We start from the raw sequence: 21,541 nt of genomic DNA on the forward strand, positions 1-21,541 counted from the left end.
AAAAATCCACTATCGGTCGACCTCTAACCACATGTGACCCATATCTGTCTTCAAAATGAACCCACATGTCCTCTGAAACACCCTACATGCACACATCGATTTCTTGGCCAATTGTTTGAATACCCGAGTTTGGTAGGTTCCTTCCAGTTGTATCTTGGATCAATTCCCAAAATATCAAATAAATCAACAATTTCCCCATCCTTCCACAGAATATAGTCACAGTCACATTGTTGCTGCCCTTTATTGTTACACAGCAAAATCACCAGTGTTGATTTAACACCCACAGTGTTGAATTCACACCCTTTAGTGTTTATATGAGTCCATTGGACTCATATAAACACTCTGGGTGTTAATTCAACACTAGGGATTTTACTGTGTATTTTGCCATGTTGACAACATTGGATGATGATGATGATGATGATGATGATATGCACATGCGCACTCAAGTAAAAAGCCACATGTATGTATCCCACCTATGATATATGAATACAAAGTGGCTCATGTACAAACGATCAGCTTTTTGTGTCCACAGTCCTGGAAAAAAAAAAAAAAAATCAGATCTGTCTCACGATAAAACAGAAAATTGGATTTGTGTCACTTCAACCTGGTGTGTGGACGGAGACATACTGACCACCTTGCCACCTTGGGGGTTTTTAGGGGTAAAGTTGCTCGAACATTAATGATGCATTTGCAATTAAACTACCTCTGAAGTGTGATAACAATGGCAGCACAGCACTGTTATGAATATATCCCAGCGTGCCAATAGTAGCGTGTCAATTCCAAAAGCAGCATAGCAAACTGCAAAGATTTTCAACAGCTTTGAAATGCCATCTGTGAAGGCAGCCACAAATAAAACCCGAGATTGAAATCATTGTCTTTATAGTGAATGGTGCATGACAAGCATGGCACTTTTTGGAAGTCAGTAGTGATATTGTGTCCAATCACTGCGATAATGGGTTTAGTTTCTATCTTTACAGTTTTTTTCAGTCTCTGGGATTCTTATTCCTTACTGTCATGAACAGTCTGGGCTCTGTCTCTTACATGCCTGGACACTGCTGTTTGATGAGCCAATATGTCTGACACATCAATTCTGCCGTATTGCACAGCCTTGTCAGTTTGCTATTGTACAAGCTACACAAAGCCTGACAAAAAGGGGACAAAGAGAAGGGACAGATTTATTTGTAGTGTCATGCTTAATTTGTCACATTTTTCTTCTCACAGAAACAATATGCTTTGGCCAAAGAATTCTTCCCAAACATGTCGCTGCAGCTTAGAAGTACATTCTATCTTATGACTTCCTTTTTATTTTATATCTCTTTAAATCTATAACCAGTACCAGTATATGATTAATCCATCTTTAAAAATGGAAAAAAAATAAAAAATACGCCCAAAACTGCAATATCAACAAGTGGAACAAAAATCTAGGAATTTGCTTTAAAGTGGTCCACTACATTTGTTCATTACATTCTAAATGAAAGTGCATCAACTTATATTACAAAGGGCTAGACCACTGCACATTTTCCTCTCTGTTTGGACCCTGCAAAAGATTCCTCCATAATCCACGTTTTATATATATGACCTGCTTTCATATAAAATAAATGCAGTCAAATAAACAATATAAAAAAAGTGAAACAAATCTATTCGGCTTGGCTTTTTTTTTTTGCATTCTTCAATAATTTCTTATGACTGATTTGGAAGCAATTTACAAAGCGATCTGCTGCTAATAAAAATTTCATCCATTAGAACTGGTGCAAATAAAACAAAAAAAACCCAGGTGCACCAGCACTAACAAACATTCAGAAGGTGTTTGTGGCTTAGTGGTCAACATGTTTACGTCACACCTCTGGGGTTGGGGGTTCGATTCCCGCCTTCGACCTACGGAGTTTGCATGTTCTCCCCGTACTTTGGGGGTTTCCTCCAGGTACTCTGGTTTCCTCCCTCAGTCCAAAGTCATGCATTGTAGGCTGATTGGCATGTGTGTGCAATTGACCCCTGAAATGGGTTGGCAACCCATACTGGGTATCCCCTGCTTTGTGCTCCTGGCTCCCCTGTGTACAATAAGTGGTCGGGAAAATGGATAGATGAGATGTTCATTGTAGTATCAAAGCAGCGTCCCACCAATCTTACAGTAGCTAGTAGCCAGTTAGTCACAAACGCCATATCATTTCTTAGCCTTATTTTGTTAACTTCGCTATGCCATACTGAGTAACTGCTTTCTCAAAACTGCTTAACATTTTCACATGCTTCAAAATGTCATGTAAGATAGGTGCAGACGGATGCAAATGCCATAAAAGGCTTTATTGAGAGGCAGGCAGACAAATCCAAGTCGAGTAACCAAAACAAAGCAAAACAAGAATCCATGAACACGAGGACAAAACAGGATTTAAAAAAAACCCACGAAACAAAGAACAAGGATCAAAGACTTGGTATGACTCTGGTAGCGAAACACAGAAACACAGTATTTTGCGACTAAAGATTGAAAAATGAGGGTATAAGTACACAAACTAATCAAAAGGGTAACAAGGAACAGCTAAGAATGATTGGGACGTCTGAGGAAACAACCAAGAACATGACAAGGGTGGAAACAGGACAGAGACCAAAACAAAATCAATGTCAACCCGGAAGCATGCAGAGGAGAAATCTATGACACGATATAAAAGCTCATTCCTGAGATTAGATTTATCCCAGACACATTGCGTCTTTTTTTAGTTTAGTTCTTTGTTTACTGAAGTTACCCTGCCGCTCCTCTAAGGTCTTTCAGTAGTACTGGCTCCTGTATATGAAAGTATGTGATAACTAATTGGTAGTAACTGTAGTCCCTTTATATATATATATATATAAAAACAGCCATTAACCTGGACCATCAGTACTTCTGCAAAATGTGTTCTGAATAAAGAATAAATGATGACTTGGTGAAATGGTGAAGAAAAAAAAAACTAAAAAACTTTTAGATGTGTGTGTGTGTGGTTGTTTATCACACTGTTGACCTTAGATGACATTGAAATTAATTAACACTAGGACTGAGAAAATGCTACAGAATATACAATTGACTACATTCACAAATCCCCCCCCCCCCATTATCTATAATCTCTCTCATTCTCAAATCCCTAAAATAGTAGTAATTAATGTGACCAGCAATGTTGAAGAATACACTGAACGTTAAGATTACATTCCAATCATGTACCCAGGCTTTAGGCATACCTTTAGACGTTTAATATTTTAATGTTTATAGCTTAACTATTCATTTTCAGCATGCTTTCTTCCAGCAAATAGACTGCTATTTGTAAACCAAACCTTACACTCATCATGAACAAAAATGCAAATGAGACCTGAGAGAGCATAAGACACAATTAGACACAATTAGACTAAATCTTGGCAAGGACCTTCCTGTCGAAATGATTCTATTATTGTAAAACACAAAAGACCGAATTAAAATGCAGCAGTACTTCTTCAGTACAGCAGAATAAATCCTTCATATTGCTTTTCTGCATTTTTTGTTGTTGTTGTTGCATTCTTATTTAGTAATATAATATTTGCAAATCTAGGCTATAAAATTATATATACTGTGTGCTACATTGGCAAATAATATATTTATAAAATAAATGTTATTTAATACAGAGAGTAGTGTAACTATCTGTGACCTGAAGTTACAGTATCTAGTTTTAGCCAGCCAATCAACAAGCTTATAATCTTATTATTGTTAACATGCCTTGTAAATCACGAGTACTACCTTTAAACCCAAATGAACTGAATCTCAAAACTCAGATGTGTCAGACGACTCTGTGGACACCTGACCAAAGCACTCATATGTGTTTGCTGAACATCCCGTTCCAGATTAATTCCCCTGTTGCTGTTATGATGACCTCCATTCTTCTGGGAAGGCTTTCCACTAGAGTATGGAACGTACCTCTGAGGGATTTCCTCGTTGAGCTACAAGAGCATTAGTGAGGTCTAATTAGTGTTTCTGCGCCTCTTTTTAAGTGTGTTGCAATCCGTGTGTTTTTATAATAATCAGGGTTATTCTGATATGGTTTTACTTTAAAAGTATAGTACTAGAATGGTATGGATTTTCTTCATTGTCATATTTAGATAAATAGGCAGAGACTGGGCAGAGCACTGTTTGTATTAAACTAATAACCCAAACGGCGTGCTTGAGGAAAACAGCTTATCGAACTTAATTGCAAATGTCAGAGAATATGCCTATATCATAGGCTCTACTCGACAGAATGAAGACAAACTGCAGGAATAAAATCCCCATATAGTGGTTAATAATGCAAGCAAGAGACATTGCATTACATGCTTACTGCTTTAGTCCTTACTTGCATGTGGAAGCCTGCCAGCATGGTGGATTTGATTAACATAAAAAAGAGAGGGCTTCCATATCCCAAGGGACACATTGCACTGCTGCTGTTGTCTGATATGCATATGATATGGATACACACTCACAGGACTATTTAATAGGAACACCACTGCTCTTTCATGCAATTCTCCAATGAGCCAATCACGTGGCAGCAGCACAACGAATAATATCATCACCTGTTTTTTTCAAATCTTTTTCAAATCTTCAACAGATTCCTGTTCTTGGAAGACCTGATGTGTGAATTGAAGGAATGAGCAGGTGTTCCTATTAAAGTGGATGGATTCAGGAATACATCCATGTTCATGTTTAAAATGAGAGGATATAACAACATTCCTAATAAAACACTGACCAACCTTGGTCTGATTTAGAAGATTGAAGAATGCAACTAGTCTGAAGATGAATCAGTAGCATTTTTTCAGAACAATTATTATTATGAGTACATGGTTTTTGGTACTTTTCAACACCGATGCCAATACCAATAACAAAATATGTCACCTACTTACTATTGAGAAGTCAGCGGCATCGCAGTACATTTTATTTAGCGCTGTTTATGTTTCTTTGGTTTTATATCGCTGGCATTTTGTGTCATCGTCATGACAAAACACACTAGGCTTATGCAACATAGTAGCATGTAGTATTGGATGTTGGGATATGAGCACTGTTATGAGTATGAGTAGTATGTATTGGTGTCCTTAAACTAGACCAAACCCTCAATTCTGCACAGTACAGATAGATTAACTGAACTCAAATGCATGCAAATGAACCATTTAATGGACTAATGTATTCTTTAAGTCAAACTGGGGCTACTCCTTTATTAGGCAAATACACAAGAGGATTATTAATATTAATACCCACACATCAAGTGCTTGCTAAACTGTCGCTTGACATCCTTTTCCTGGAGAGTCTCTCGAGTTGCTCTGTTTTTTAAACTGCTCCTCGGGGTGATAAAACACAGGCATGTATTTAGCTTTCTGACCAATTTTTGATACTCTGAGAACAGCTGGCTGGTCCCAAGCCAAAAAAAAAAAAAGCTTTATTTACAGAAATTGAAATACCATGAGAAATATTTTTTTGGCTGCTATAGTTAACATTAGGATTTGATTTAGGTTTAAGTGTAGGAATAACATTATATAGCTACAGTAATAAACAAGTCATTGACAGCACCCCCTCTTGTCATTTTTAAAGTGTACCCATTATGGTTTTTCAAATATTACCCTTCATGTAGTGTGTTATATAGAGCTGTTTGTGAATGTGAAAAGTCTGCAAAGTTTCAAAAATTAAAGCGCACGACATAGAGTCATTGACTCCCAAAAGAATGATCCGATTCTGAACAGCTGAAACGAGTCGTTAGTGATTCCAGACTTACTTCCTTTACTAACTTATGTAGGTTTGTAACGAAAAGCCCCGCTGGTCTTCATCGGCTGCTTGCACACAGACGGAGCTGAAACTCGTTATGGTAGTGGGCGTTTCCTTTTTGAAACACGCTCACAGTGGTAGTCCAATCACAACACACTGGGATATCTGACCAATCAGAGCTGAGTATGCTCTCTGAAAGGAGGAGTTTAGAATGAATCCTTTAGAATGAATCATTTAACGAGTCGTTTTTAACACTGGGGAAAAAAGGTAACGCTGCAATTTAAATCATGAGCACATTAAAGTGTTTTGACCTTTTGGATGCATGTAAATCTATTGAATGAGACCCTCTACAACAAAATTTGTCACATTTCAAAACCATAATAGGTGCGCTTTAAATTTTCCAAACTCACTACATCAGTGTGTGATTCAAGATTTTGGCCTCCTGCTGCTAGAGAAACAATTTTTAAAATTTAGTACTAAATAAATCAATGTTTTCCCTTTTTTTTCTGTATTTATTTCCCAACACGGGGGTTCCCAAACTACGAGCTGCAACTCCACATGGGGTCGCTTGATTTACAAATGGGCTTATAAAAGAAACTCATATCATCTCCTCTTCTCATTCATTTATGTTTGCTCTATTCGATTTGAAATATTTGAAATATCAAAGACGGATTCTGTGTGCTAATACAACCTCTGACAAAAACGATGGAATCACCACACTTTTTTACTTCGTAGCAAATAAACAAAAACTGTTTTGTGCACTCTGTGATTTGTTTAAGAGCTGAACATTCTGTCTTCGTGAAACATGGAATGGAATATGGAATCACCTTGTAATTAGTATTTCTAAAGTAAAATACCAGCACGAGTCTAAAAGTGTAAATTAGTCTGCAGTTAAGAGTGCTTACAGACCTTAACCTTGAACTTTTTGAAAGGAAACATGGCCCCCAAAAAATGGTTGTCAATTAAAACAATGGACAAGATTATAAAACTCCTTCAAGAAGGAAATCTGACAGAGTGTGTGTATCAGAGTGTGGCAAAAGATGTCGGTTCTCAGTCAGCTGTGTCTAAAATTTGGTGCAAGTATAAACAAAATGGGAAGATTACATAAGGAAAACTTACGGGTAGACCAAGGAAGACAGCAAACGTCAGGATAGAAAACAAAAGCAATATGCCTCGAAAAGAGAAAATGCTTAACAAAACAAACAAAAAAACAAAGGGATGGAAACAGGAGTCAGTGTTTGTGACAGAACTAAGAAATCATCTGAATGAAAGGGATTTACGTATAGAAACGCCAAATGAAAACTAGCACTAACACCTAAACAGAAGAAAACATTTATTCATCTAGCAGAAAGATTTACATTTAAAGCGGCTTACAAATGAGGAAATACAAGCAAATATTCATCAGTGATATTGTCTGAGGGCGCACGGTGGGCTTAGTGGTTAGCACGTTCGCCTCACACCTCCAGGGTCCGTCGTTCGGAGTTTGCATGTTCTCCCCGTGCTGCGGGGGTTTCCTCCGGGTACTCCGGTTTCCTCCACCAGTCCAAAGACATGCATGATTGGCGTGTCTAAAGTGTCCGTAGTGTATGAATGGGTGTGTGAGTGTGTATGTGATTGTGTCCTACGATGGATTGGCACCCTGTCCAGGGTGTACCCTGCCTTGTGCCCGATGCTTCCTGGGATAGGCTCCGGGTTTCCCCGTGACCCTGAAAAGGATAAGCAATATAGAAGATGGATGGATGGATGGATATTCACTGATGAATCATGAATCTGCATTGGCCAAGGAGATGATGCTGGAACTTTTGTCTGGTGCAGTTCTAATTACAGATGCACCGATAGTTTAAAAACATCCGATGCTGAGGGCCGATTATATCCTGTCAATCAAAAGAGTGTGGGGAAAACACATCGATTTCCCACCAGCAAACAGTCCAGATCTCAATCTGATTGAAAATTTATAGTGGAAATTTAAAAAAATAAAATAGATCCATGACAAGGCTCCATCCTGCAAAGCTGATCTGTCAGCCGCTATGCGAGAAATTCGGAACCGACTTGATGGAGAATATTGTTTTTCATTAGTGAAGTCCACGCTTCAAAGAACTCATAAAAGCCAGAAGAGGAGCAACAAAGTATTAATTGTGATTTTTTTTGTTGTTGTTGCTGATTCCAGAATTTTTTCCTCAACATTGAGTGATTTCATAATTCTTTCCTTTACTTGATCTGGAAAAAAAAATATGCCATTAATTAAAACAATTTAATGTAACTTGTTTGAGGTATGTTTCATGAAGCCAGAATGTTCATCTATTAAACAAAAATAGTTTTGTGTCATATCTGTGATTTGTTTATTTTTATTAAGTAAATAATCCGGGTGAACATCCTCCAAGTGCGGTGATTCCATAATTTTTGCCTGGGGTTGTATTACAAAATGTTACTGGGATTCACATTCAAACAATCCACATTTAAAATGAATAGGGTGCATGTTATTTGACTCATTTTCACTATCCTGACATGCTGCACTAACATGTTCAACAATAAAAATGGACAAATTCCCCATCCATCTACCTAAACAAACTAGAATTGTGTCTCAAATATACGTTAGAGCCAAAAGTATGTGGACACCTGACCATCACACCCACATGTGCTTGTTGAACATCTCATTGCCAAGTTGTAAAGGTTCCTCTCCTGTTGCTGTTATAATAACGTCCACTCTTCTGGGTAGCCTTTCAACTAGATTTTGAAGTGTGTCTTTGAGGATTTGTGCTCATTCGGCTACAAGAGCACAAGAGATTGGGATCTTCTGTCAGGCACGGAGGCCTAGTGCACAGCCATCAATCCAATTCATCCCAAAGGTGTTCAGTGGGGTTGAGGTCAGGGCTCTGTACAGGCCACTTGAGATCTTCCACACCAACCTTGGCACTCTTGGCAACCTTTAAACCTACCGAAAGGTCTGTTTTGTGTACCAGACTTCTGGATTTTCGAGGCTAGTAAATACTTTTGAATGTAAGATCAGCGTTTGCAAATTGAGACGCAGCTCCTGAAAATAATCACGTAGGGTGGGGAAGGGGTATTAATTAAAAGAGACAGAGCTTATCAGTGTGTTTGAAACGCCGCTGTGCAGAAAGTTAAATTGCGAAACATTTAACAGTTTGACTTGAAAATCTGATAGCCCCGGATGTTTTGGCACTGACATGTCCAGTTAGTATCACGTTAGTATCACATAAGATACGTAGTGCGTGTGTGAACAATGCCGCAATGGAAAGTCAGTGCAAGGAATGTTGCTTTGGATTTTAGTCACAGCATATGAATGCCACATATACATATGGTACTAACATACAATAATAAAATGTTCAAATGGTACAGTAGTTCTATATAATAAATCAAGAATTTAAAAAATAAAATGTAGGGTCAAGGTTTGGGGTCACAGATAATTCATAATGTCCATTTGGTGTCATTTGCCCAAAACGTCTGCGAGCCCCTGCCTTAGAATAAAATATTGTAGATTACATCAGCACCACTAAGAATAAGGATAAAAGAGTAGACAAGAATAATGGTAAACCAAACCTGCCTACCGCTAAAAGACTTATAGAAATAAGAAATAATCGGTCTTGTCTGGATGCAAGATTCTCTCATAGAGATGTTACATGAAGAATACCAGGCGCAGTGCGAGAGCCTGAATTCAGTCAGCTACAAATAACATCATTAACCAGCGAAAATAAGATGCTACAGCACTCCCTCAACACCTTTATGACCCGACTGTCTTCTGTAATGAGAAATCAGAGAAATAAAATAAGAAAACAACAGTAGATCTACCGGTAAGCAGCATGAGAAGCAATCTCATCTTTTCCTGTATTCTAGAGCACTCACCCGAGGATGGCAAAAGGTTAATAAAAGAATTTATAGTAACAAAAAATACAGCCGGAGTCAATCAGATATTCCATTCCATCACATGCACAGTGTGCAGGGGGAAAAAAGTAAATGTCAACAGCCCATTTTTGACAAATCTGACAAAATTTTGTCCTGAGCAAAGGCACTGAACTCAGAGGAATGGATTATGGCATTAATGACCAATTCCCTTGTGAAATAGTGGACAAAAAGAAAAGACTATTAAAAATCTGAAAACTGTGCCTAAAGGAAGGATGTAATAAAGATATAAAAGCATGAAAGAAGGATGTAATATCTGTAGATAACTTACACTTTGGCCAATTATACTGTGATAAAAATGTGACCCCTTGGCTATTCTAGGTTCCTCTGTATAATTCTCTCTCTCTCTCTCTCTCTCTCTCACTCTTACCAATCTATCGTCCAATCTACGTCTTGCTCTTCTCCATTCCACTTCAAAAGATATTGTTGTAGTCTTATCTTGTGCATTTAAAAATCTTACCCTCATCAACATCAATGAAAATACCCACATTTATTCATGCCACATGCACATAGCCATAAACACATACTGCACCTCCAATTATTATAAATGCTGCATTCTTACATTCCTACAAACCTATACCCCAGAACCTCGACGTTCCCTAAGCAACGACTAATCAAATGCAGATATATGCTTATTACAAGAAACTCATTTCTCTGAATCTAATCTTAAATTAAAATCAGCACAAATTAATCAAAACGTTTCCACCCACTACAATTTCATGAGGAGAGGACTATGAATCCTAATCAGCAGAAACACAACATTTATTCATAATGCCACTTACATTGCAGATCCTGAGATAAACATTTCAAATCATAATCTACGGCATGGAGGAAAAAAAAAACCCCAGCAACAACCCTATTGCGTTTATTTACAGATCACAAACTGATGACCCACGCTTCAGGTCTCCCTCAATAGCCCAGATTCAGTCATTCATCCAGCCATTAGACAGATCCTTCAATGCTGAACAATACACCAAATTAGCATTCACCCAAATTACAAGTCAGTTAATGAATGACTACAGTCGTAACGACGTTTGGAGATTAAAACACCCAAAAGCAAAAGAATTCTCATGCTTCTTACTTAGCCATCAGTCACACATTAACTCCTTTTAAATCAGCAACTCGATACAATCGAATACCTCAGACGCACAAATCTCCCTGATTATAATTTTAATTGCATGTCTTCCTTGTCTGGAACAGTTATCCACATTATTCAATCCTAAGACAGCTAAGAAAACCAGAGTTTGCTCATTTCTTGTTTTTATAAATATGACAAGCAAAAATAAATGTATTTACAATTATCCCTGCCCGTTTACCTCTACATGGACCAGTGATCGAGACACCATTATTTCCAATGAATTATATTAGACATACTGCAAACCATTAAACTCATAGAAGCTTAAAGCTCCAAACATTTCCAGTGTTACTTTAGAAATGTAACAGTTTTAACACATAATCAACTGAATTCATCTCAACCAATAACAGACCTCTTTTATAGATCAGAGAAATTAAGATCTCAGACTTTTCACCCATTAGCCCAGTTATCATCAATCTCAATTCTTAACATTTATGGCATTTGGCAGACTCCCTTATGCAGAGTGTCTTAACAATCTGACCGACTTGACAGCTTGTTGGAAATCCCACAAATCACAAATTCCCCATTCTCACTCATGAACGGCACTGCCATATGGAACGCTTCTGCTTTCTGTACAACGGAAACACTAGATTCCTTGTTATTTATTGGAAAAAAGCATGATTTTAAATACATCTGATAAAACAATATTATTGTCCTCAGTTTGTTCGGAAAAGGTAGTACAGGGAATCAGCGCAGTTCATAAATCCTTTAAAGAAAAAAACAACATAAAAGAAATTCATTACTATCAGACCTAATTAACATCTCAGGCAAGCTGCAAGCAAATCTTGTACAAGACCAACACCCGAGTTCATTTTATACAATTGGATTTACACACCCTATAGCTATTTATATGCTCTGTGGAACAGCACACCTATTAAACATTCTGGGCAAGAAGTCACTGCTGCATTGCATCTTCTTCTGGGCTTCTACATCCTGCTATTCCCTGCCCCCTTGCCCAGCAGGAAACACATCAGCTATCAACACATCTAAACCATCTAAAACTCACTCAAAATGGAAAAGCTATCCATTTCTACTGGAAATCAAACCCCTGAATTTGATCTAATCTGGACCTCTGTCATCAACTTCATGCATTCTTTAAAATAGAACATTATTTTACACAACATCAAATTGCTTTTCATCCTTTTCCCTTCTTTCCTCCCAATGCAGACATTATTGCCGTTATAACTGTAGGAAACATAAAATATGATATGCATTAGGGAGACCGCATTAGTTCAGAAAATAAAAGAATGCCTAAAGACCTCAGGGCCATATTCAGAGTTGACGGCTTAAGTTCAATCAATATGTCAATATTTACGTGGCTTACATGGCTCAATGAGATTATTAAAATGACCTGTGTGTAGTCAGTAACTTCTAGGCTACAAGATTTTGCTACTAAATCAGGCAATTGTCTTTTTTGGGGGAGGATTTAAAATGAAGTAAATACTATCAAAGAATAGTAGTCAAATATATGGTGAATATATCGAGGTTGATTTTCATGAATAGTCGTGGTCATGATTATTGATAAAAGTAGCACAAGGCTACAGCTCAGAAGTTACTTACTGCTTTTATCAGAGGAGAAATACAATAGCTCTATTTATGCCACTGTTCATTTGTAAAACACCCAACTGAACATTGTACATCCATATCTCGATAAAATCTATTCCACATAACAACTGTACACCTGTTCCAACGTGATAGATCAGGCTGGTTCTTCTAATCTGGCCCTCGAGGTCCACTGTCCTTCAAAGTTCACCTCCAATCTCAAACTCACAAATTTTACAGCAGAATGCTACTATAGAGGACTTATTCCTGTCAAAATTTCAGGTTCGTATCTGCTCCCCCACCAAAGATATTCAACCCGTAAGTGAGGGAAATTGAAAAAAGATGGCACATTCTCGCCCTCATAAGAGAAAAAACAAAAAGAGATGTCTCAAACCTGAAATGTTCTGCACGCACGCTATACTTACCTAGGTACTCCCTAAAAAACTACGACTGAGACCCGAACCCTTGCCATTATAAACTGACCCTAAATGTGGAACTGTGAGCAATCTTGAGCATTACATTTGGATTTAAGTTTGAAGTTTAAGGAACATAAATGTGCAAAATGTTTATATAGAGATCAGTTTTTGTTCCAAGTTCTTGTTCTTTTTGCTCCAAGGAGCTAGGACCAGCTTGAGCCGAGATATTGAGGTTTCCGTAAACAGCTGTATAACCAAAATTTCTTGTGTGCCATCACACAAAGAGGGCCGGTTTAGTTAAACCAAGTAAAATAATAATAATAAAACAAACTAGCGATTTTGCAATGACAATACATAGAGGTAATCACTCAATTCTAAATTAAAACTGGCCGAGCAACCTGCCTTGGACCACTTGAGATGGAATGACCCTAATTCATCTGTAGTTAATTCTGAAGCCTGGATAGTGATTTGTGTTTTCGGTATTAAATCCTGACTATGCATGCTTAACTCCATTCTGAATGCAGCCCTTCTTTATCTTGAGTCTATATTACATTGGGTACAGAATAAGCACACATTTGTCAAAACATTTTATGAAACTTGTTTGGATCTGAATATGAGTGCCTATAAATCCTGTTCCTGAGACACAAGCACACACATATAATATCATATAATACCTTTTGTGTATTCCCAGTTTCCTATAAGCTCCATCTCCCTATCACTCATCAGTCAGTAAATATAAGTTTTTTATTTGCTGTCCCAAGTCATTATTGTAGTTGCTGACATTTTTGTCAATGACGCTGTTTCCAAAATAATACAGGACGGAAAAACAGTAGAACAGCACTGTGTGTGTGCATTTGTGCGTGATTTTGCAGATGTCAACACATTCTCTCGAGACCCGCGTATCTGAAGGAGCGATTGCCTCTTTCTTTCTGAAGCTCCAGCACACTCAGATTCTCACTCGGATCCACACAGCTCAGTCAAAAGCAGATAAATCTCTGTGAAAGCTTGAACATTCTTGTAAGTGCCATACCATTACAACTGGATAAGGCACCTCGGCTGGCCTGGATAGCTAGCCTGCAACATGAAAGCTTTCGCATTCTTTCATCAGGCATTTGGCCTCGTTTTTTTTTTCAACTAAATGGCCGTGTTGGGAATGCAGCCTTTGTTCCACCTCTTTTTTCTTTTTCATTTTCTTGACATGCACTAACGCTCTAGTGAAACACACACTCTAAAGCTCTAAACGTTACAGCATCTATAGGAAATAAGTCACAATATGAAAAGAACAGCATTTAACTTCTCCTACGATGCATTTTGAAAGTTTGAAAAGCCTGGGCATTTCCTGCACCTCATAGCATCACTAGAATAGCATCCACCCACCTTGCTGTCTCCCTGCTGAACTGGCCCTTGCCCACGTCATTGACAGCGCACAGTCGGAACTGGTAGGATCGTGCAGGAATGAGGCCTCCCACCATCACACTAGTCGCCTCTGGCTCTATGTTGGCCAACAGCACAGTCCACGGAGCATCTGATCCAGACAGAAAGCACATTATCAGTTACACAGCAGGAAGAGCAGCTGGAGCAGCACTGATATCATGTATGTCCGGAGTGTTTGAGAAACTTCAGCAAACATATATATATATATAGCTGTGCCCAAAAGTTTGCATACCCCTTGCAGAATCTGCTAAATCATAAAATAAGAGGGATCATAAAAATCCCATGTTATTTTATTTAAAGATCTTTTTTTTACATTTAGTACTGCCCTTCAGATGCTAAATAACATAGTTACATGTCTCCCAGAAGACAAAATACTAACAATTTACACCGATCATCCTGTTCAAAAGTTTACACCCCCCTGGCTTTTAATGCATCCTGTTGACTTCTGGAGCATCAGTGAATGTTTGCACTGTATGTGATAGTCATGTACGAGTCTCTCAGTTGTCCTCAGTGTGAAAAGATGGATCTCAACATCATATAGTCGCTGTTAGAAAGGGGTCAAATAAACAGAATATGATGGAAAAGCAAAGAATGTGCAGGACCTGGAGGATTTTTCTGAAGAACAGTGGGCAGTTTAACTGCTCAGGACAAACAAGGGACTCATGAACAACTATCACAAAACAAAAAAAAACAGTCGTTGATCATCCAGGTAACGACACACAGTATTAAGAATCAAGGGTATGTAAACTTTTGAACGGGGTAATTTTTATAAATTCAACTATAATCTTTTCTTGAGGACTATATGTAAACATCTGGTATGTGAAACAGCTTCTTCAGGACAGGACTAAATATAAAATAACATGGGATTTTTATGATCTCTCTTATTTTCTTAACAGTATTAAGATTTAGCACATTCTGCAAGGGGTATGCAAATTTTTGGGCACAACAGTATATATATGTGTGTGTGTGTGTGTGTGTGTGTGTGTGTGTGTATACATATATATATATATATATATATATATATATATATATATATATATATATATATATATATCAACAAAAAATAAATGCGCTATATACTTGCGCTATATACCAGCTGTGCAAGTTTTTCCACAAATGTATTCATGCTTCTGCTTCTACAACCTTGAACAAACAAGTAAACAAAGGATCTGGAATTTGTCTTGCAGGAATGCAAGCCATCATATGCACACAGCACATAAACATAAGCCACTGCATCTTTCTTGTCACAAGGTTTATTCCCCATGCAGTCTCAGGGAGTTTTACCTTGCCACCATCGCTTCACGCTTGCTCATTATGGATTAACATAAAATGTGACATTTCTATCTGGATATCTGTAAAGCTGCTTTGTGACAATGTCCATTGTTGAAAGTGTTATATAAATGAATCTAAACTGAAAAATGTAATTGTTACAAACACATCATCTTTGCTTCAAAATGTCCTTTTTTTGTTGTTGTTTAAAGTAACATCAGTACTATAACAGCTGACTTAGCTTATTGGCACAGAGCTCTGTTAATTTCTAAACATTAACGCTGACTTCTCTAGCCATATAAAAGCAAAAGTTGGTATCTTAAAACGGTTCTAGGACCCCTTTTATGATACCTCTGGGTACCTTTATTCATAATAAGTATTATCTACTTCTGCTATGCTGATGACACACCGCTCTATGTTCCAGACAAACCAGATGCTAGACACCAACTTAACAAAGGACATTAGACACTGGACCCTGAGTAACCTCCTACTTAATTTGAACGAGACAAAAATACCTCTACTATGACCTACTAGCCTTCTGATTATGTAGTAGCTCTTTACTGAGCTTTCAGTTACATCAAGTACAGAGGTCAAAGACCTTAGTGTGAGTATTGCTGCTAGTCTTGGCTTTAATATTCATGTAGAAAACTACGATGGCTTTTTCCATTTCAGGAACATTGCTAAGCTATAATGTCATTACAGGATGCAGCAAAAACAGTTCATGCACTTGTTAGCTCTAGGTTGAACTATTATAACATCTTGCTGTCTTGATGTTCCAGTATGTGTACAAAACAAGATTCAGTTAGCCCAAAAAGCAGACCGAGTCCTGACTAGATCCAGAACATTTCACAATTTAATGCTTGTTCTATCCAGACACCACTTTCAGTAAAAAATTTGCATTGATTATAAAATTATATAAATGACCTATAAAGCATGGAATGCTCTTGCCCCACGGTACCTGAGCAAACTTTTGGTCTATTATGGTGAGCCAAGTCTCCGTCAATCAGAAGGTGAAGATTTATTTGTTCTTAGGACAATGAACACCACAGTTGACGACAGAGCAATAGATAAAATGGATTAATGGACTTAATCTTTAACTCTAGGTAGAAAATCTATTTGTTTAGTCAGGCACATTGTTAAGTAGCACTTATCTTAGTTAATGGTGCAGATCTGGTGGATTTATTATGAATATAAAACGTCTATACACCCTTGTTAAAATGGCAGGGGATATTTTTAATATATATTAAAAAAATGAAACCAAGATAAATCATGTCTGAATTATTTCCATGCTTACAACATATAAAAATTAAGTTAAAAAAAAACAACATTTTAGGGAAAAATATATCAAATAAAAAGTTACAATAACCTGGTGGTCTGCACACCCTTTTATAATTGGGGATGTTGCTGTGTTCAAAATGAACCAATCACGTTCAACCTCATGCTCGAAAGTAATTATCAAACAGCTGTCAATGAAATTATTCTGATTACACCCAAATAACGACCAGCTGTTTCTGTAGGATTTTCTTGGCATCTTGGCTTCATCTGACTACAGAAGGTCCACAAAGAGCTTAAAATGCATGTATTGTGCGGTATCTCAGTTGTCGAAAGATATCAATCAGGAGAACTATGTACTATGAAACACAGTGAAGGCTGCCATCAACAAGGGGAGAACATGGGGCACCACAGTGACATTACCAAGAACAGGACGTCCCTCCAAAATTTATAAAAGGACAAGACAAAAACTTACCAAGAAGGTAAGTACTGATTACTCTCCGCATGTCACAACAATCCCTCGTATTCTTCACATGTCTGGGCTGTGGGGTAGGGTGGCTAGACGAAAGCCATTCCTCACATCCAAGCCCGACTAAATCACCCCAAACTATGTGGAAAAATGTATTATGGTCTGTTGACATAAATTCCAAAAGTTAATATAAAATGAATAATATACATTATAAAGTTATAATAATGGCATAATTATAAAAGATATGTTGTGCAAAAAAAAAAAAACATCACCAATAATCACCATACATTCGTTTGGTGAAGCATGGTGGTGGCAGTATCATGCTTTAGGACTGCTTTTCTTTAACCAGAACTGTGGGTTTTATCAAGGTGGAGGGAATCATGAATAGCTACCAATACCAGTTGATTTAAGTGCACAACATTCAGATGTCTGCTAGTAAGATGGAATTTCACCTTTCAAATATCCAAATCAAAAAAAGGAATGGCTTGACCAAAAGAAGATCAATGTTTTTGAACATCTTAGCCAGAGCCCAGAACTTGAAGCGGGCTGTGCACAGGAGATGCCCTCACAGTTTGACAGAACTAAACTGTTTTTTGGAAGAAAGAGCAGGGATTTTTGCCAAGTCAAGATGTGCCACACTGATAGCCTCTTACTAAAAGACTGAGTGGTGTAATAAAATCAAAAAAGTATTTGCTTCAACAAAGTATTAGTTTTAGGGGTGTACACACTTATATGCAACTAGGTTTTTTTTTTATTTGTTCATTTTCCCCTTAAAAAAAATTTCTGATTGTTTTTCACTTTATTTGCATGCTTTATAATTTCACATTAAAGACAGGAAAAGATCTGAAATGATTTATCCTTAGTGTCATTCTTTTACCTCACAAAAACCTGCCATTTTAACAGAGGTGTGTAGACTTTTTATAGCCACTGTATATGCATACAGAATTTGGTTAACTGTGATGTTTGGATGCTGTCACCCCCCTCTCCTGCAATCACTCAGCTTTGATGACGGAGGACTGATGAGATGCTCATGTCCCAGAGTGCTTTCATGCCCGTGTTACCTTCTGCTGCTCCTTTTTTTTTTATGCTGTCATAGCTAGAGCTGCCAGAGTCTGCGTTTGCACTGTGATCACACTGTATGTTGCTTTCATACCAAATGAGGTGTTCTATATATGACACATTTCTTTTGTGCCTCCTCCTGTGGCCTGATTGATCCTGAGCCTCATCTCAAGGTCTGTTACTCATGCCACCTGTATTTGTGGATAATCTTCTGTGGACTTGCACTTGCTTAAAACAGTTTATGCCAGTGGTTCTCAACCTGGAGAGATCGGAAGGGGCGCAAATTGTTTTCAAGAAAAAAAAAAAGACAGCCAGGGGATCATTTTGGGTACTCGGTGTATTTTATTGCTTTTCAAATAGAATGTGCATAAATGAAGAACCCTGCGTTCTCTCTTCCTCTGTATTTTCTCTTTAATTTTATCTAACTGTCCGTGCAGACCAGTGTTGCCAACTTAACGTCTTTTCAGTCCCCTTTAGCCACTTTTTTTTGTGTGCAAAAAACAGAGCAACACAAATCCAGCAACTTTTTGGACAAGCCTTAGCAAGTTTCCAAATGTCAGCAGTACTGTCCTGCAAGCACGAGGTCTTGCTTTCCCGCTGCACTCACACCTCTCTCTGCGTCTGCTCTGTTCAGTGAGTGGCTGAGAGAGCGGCGGAGGTTTAACAACGTCGTGGATAACGAGACGTGCCCTTCGTCGCAATTTACATCATTCTTATGCGAATGTTTTTAGAATGCAGGACGAATGTACTGCAACATGTTTTACATGTAAAATAGTTCACGTTATTACAGCACAGTTCTCTTGTTCAAAGTAGTTCTAGTGTTCAGAATCATTTTTATATCATTCATGTTCCATACCTGTCCCTTATACAGTTTTATAAAAGTCATACAAGTTATTTTAGAAATCCTAAAAATTATGAAAAGTCATTTAAAAAGAGTACAAAAACACACAAATACCTACCTACCTATCTATTTATCCATCTATCTATACCTGCACGTTCTAGGACTCTTACTCACAATATGATGATAAGCACACACTCCATATTATTTAACAAAATTTAGTACTGTTGCATAATCGCACACAATCTGGTGTAACCCAGAATAGGATGAGTTTCCTTTTAAATTTTTCTCAAGGTTTCTTTCTTATGTCACCTCAGGGAGATTTTCCTTGCCACTATTGCCTCTGGCTTGCTCATTAGGAATCTAAATTTACAAATGGATTTCTGCAATAATATTTCACGTCGATGTCTATGCTTAAAACGTGCGGTACAAATAAATCAAACTGCATTTAATGCAGTTGACTTTCCCACCACTCAAGACACCTGACAAAGCCATGCAGCTATGTAAATTCCACTCCCATTGACTTACTATTACTAGACAGTACACGCAGGAGAACTACACACTACAGTTGAAAATAAGCTCTTGTCCACTCACTGTTCTCCGACACCTCCAGGATGTAGCGGATGAGGGGGCTGTTGCCATCGAAGGCCAGCGCCCATGTGAGGTTGATGGAGCGCTTCTCTGAGGAGCTGTATGTAGCAATTGGATTCTCTGGAGCGTGGGGGAGCTGCCTGCAAGGGGCAAATGGTGGAGACAAATGGAATTACTCTCAGTTTGTGACACTCTCCCAAGAGCTCATTTACCTACAGTTTCAATTTACCGTAACAGATAGAGGTAAGATATTCTGTCCAAATATTTACTGAGAGAGTTAGACAGTTTGAATATAGGGAAGCATTAATGCAAAGATGCATAAATCGATATAGAAATAGCAGACGATGGTACAAGCTATCCAAACATCCAAGCAACAGTGAGTGAGAGAGAGATAGAGAGTGAAGAGGACCTGACTCTGAGGTGAGTGCTGCGGGAGTCATTGCCTCCTACAGAGGTTACTCTGCAAGTGTAGGTGCCGATGTCTCCAGACCAAGTCTGGGCAATGTGCAGGGTGCCGTTGGGGTCCATCCGCAGCCGCTGGCTTGAATTCACATCAATGGCCAGGCCTCCCTTCTCCCACACGTGCCTGGGGCACATAGCAGAATACAATCCTACTGTATGAATCGCTGGTGTACATATACACACATATTTACAAACCCTATACATAATGAACACAGTTGCACAAATGACACACAAATTCAATTAAAGACACTAGGGGTGTAACAAAATGGAACAAACACACACACAAACATACACCTAACACATATGGGCATGCAGCTCCACACACACACACACACACACACACATACGCCTAACACATATGGCCGTGCAGCTCCACACACACACACACACGCACACACACACATACACACACAAACATGCACCTAACACATATGGCCATGCAGCTCCACACACACACACACACACACCCACACACGCACACACACACGCACACACACGCCTAACACATATGGCCATGCAGCTCCACACACACACACACACACACACACCCACACACGCACACACACACGCACACACACGCCTAACACATATGGCCATGCAGCTCCAAACGCACGCACGCACACACACACACACGCACACACACACACATAATCAGACACCACACACAAACTGCAGCTGCATCGGTTGCTCTGTTTAATCTCCTGTGTCTTTTGCTTAATTAAAGTCTGACTCGAAGTTATTGCTCTGTTTACATATTCATCTGTTTTTCTCGATCAAATCAATCTGCAGGTGACAGCTAAATCAACGTTTTATGAGACCCAGTGTAATAAAGAACCGCCAACATTGAGTGCATTACAATTAATCAGAGAAGAAGCGATGAGCGAGAGGGAGGGAAAGCGAGAAAGAGACAGAGATCCGACATGGCAGGCAGAGAAACTGATGGACCAGTAATGAGTTTAAAATGGAGATCCTGGTGTATGGACAGAAAGACACTGGCGTTACCTGACAGTGACACTGGGGTCATGGGTCACACCGCAGTTCATAGTGGCTTTGGTGCCTTTGATGACACTCTGGTCCTGAGGAGGACTGGTTATGCGGGTTCGGGCTGGAGACAATCAGAACACATTATATACATGTTAACCTGTTGTACTGAGATCTAGAGCTGCATGATTCTTAATGAAATAGAAATCAAGATATTTTTTTTGCTTGCAATTGTTTTTATTTGCCACTTGCCACAATCATTTTTATATTTAGTACATTTATTACATTATTACATTACTGTAACAGGCCATGGTGTAGTGTTTTCTATGTGGAACAGTCATTTTGAATGACTTTTTTGTATTACAATTAGAGATGGACCGATACAAAAGTTCTCAGCCGATACTGATAGCCGATTATTCAGAGTGATATCGGCCGATAC

General features: G+C 38.4%; 1 protein-coding gene across 2 annotated transcripts in view; it reads right to left on the bottom strand.

The window, feature by feature from the left end:
• The window catches only part of sdk2a (sidekick cell adhesion molecule 2a), a 165,439-nt gene that overhangs the window by 39,436 nt on the left and 104,462 nt on the right, over positions 1-21,541 (bottom strand). For both annotated transcript variants that reach the window (XM_017461828.3, XM_047149719.2), the window contains exons 12-15: positions 21,124-21,226; positions 20,069-20,245; positions 19,663-19,799; positions 14,105-14,252 (exon numbers count right to left, since the gene is read on the bottom strand). In XM_017461828.3, the coding sequence (XP_017317317.1) occupies positions 14,105-14,252; positions 19,663-19,799; positions 20,069-20,245; positions 21,124-21,226 (565 nt within the window). The remainder of the gene's footprint in view (positions 1-14,104; positions 14,253-19,662; positions 19,800-20,068; positions 20,246-21,123; positions 21,227-21,541) is intronic.

Source organism: Ictalurus punctatus, chromosome 2, assembly GCF_001660625.3.
Source record: "Ictalurus punctatus breed USDA103 chromosome 2, Coco_2.0, whole genome shotgun sequence".
NCBI lineage: Eukaryota > Metazoa > Chordata > Actinopteri > Siluriformes > Ictaluridae > Ictalurus > Ictalurus punctatus.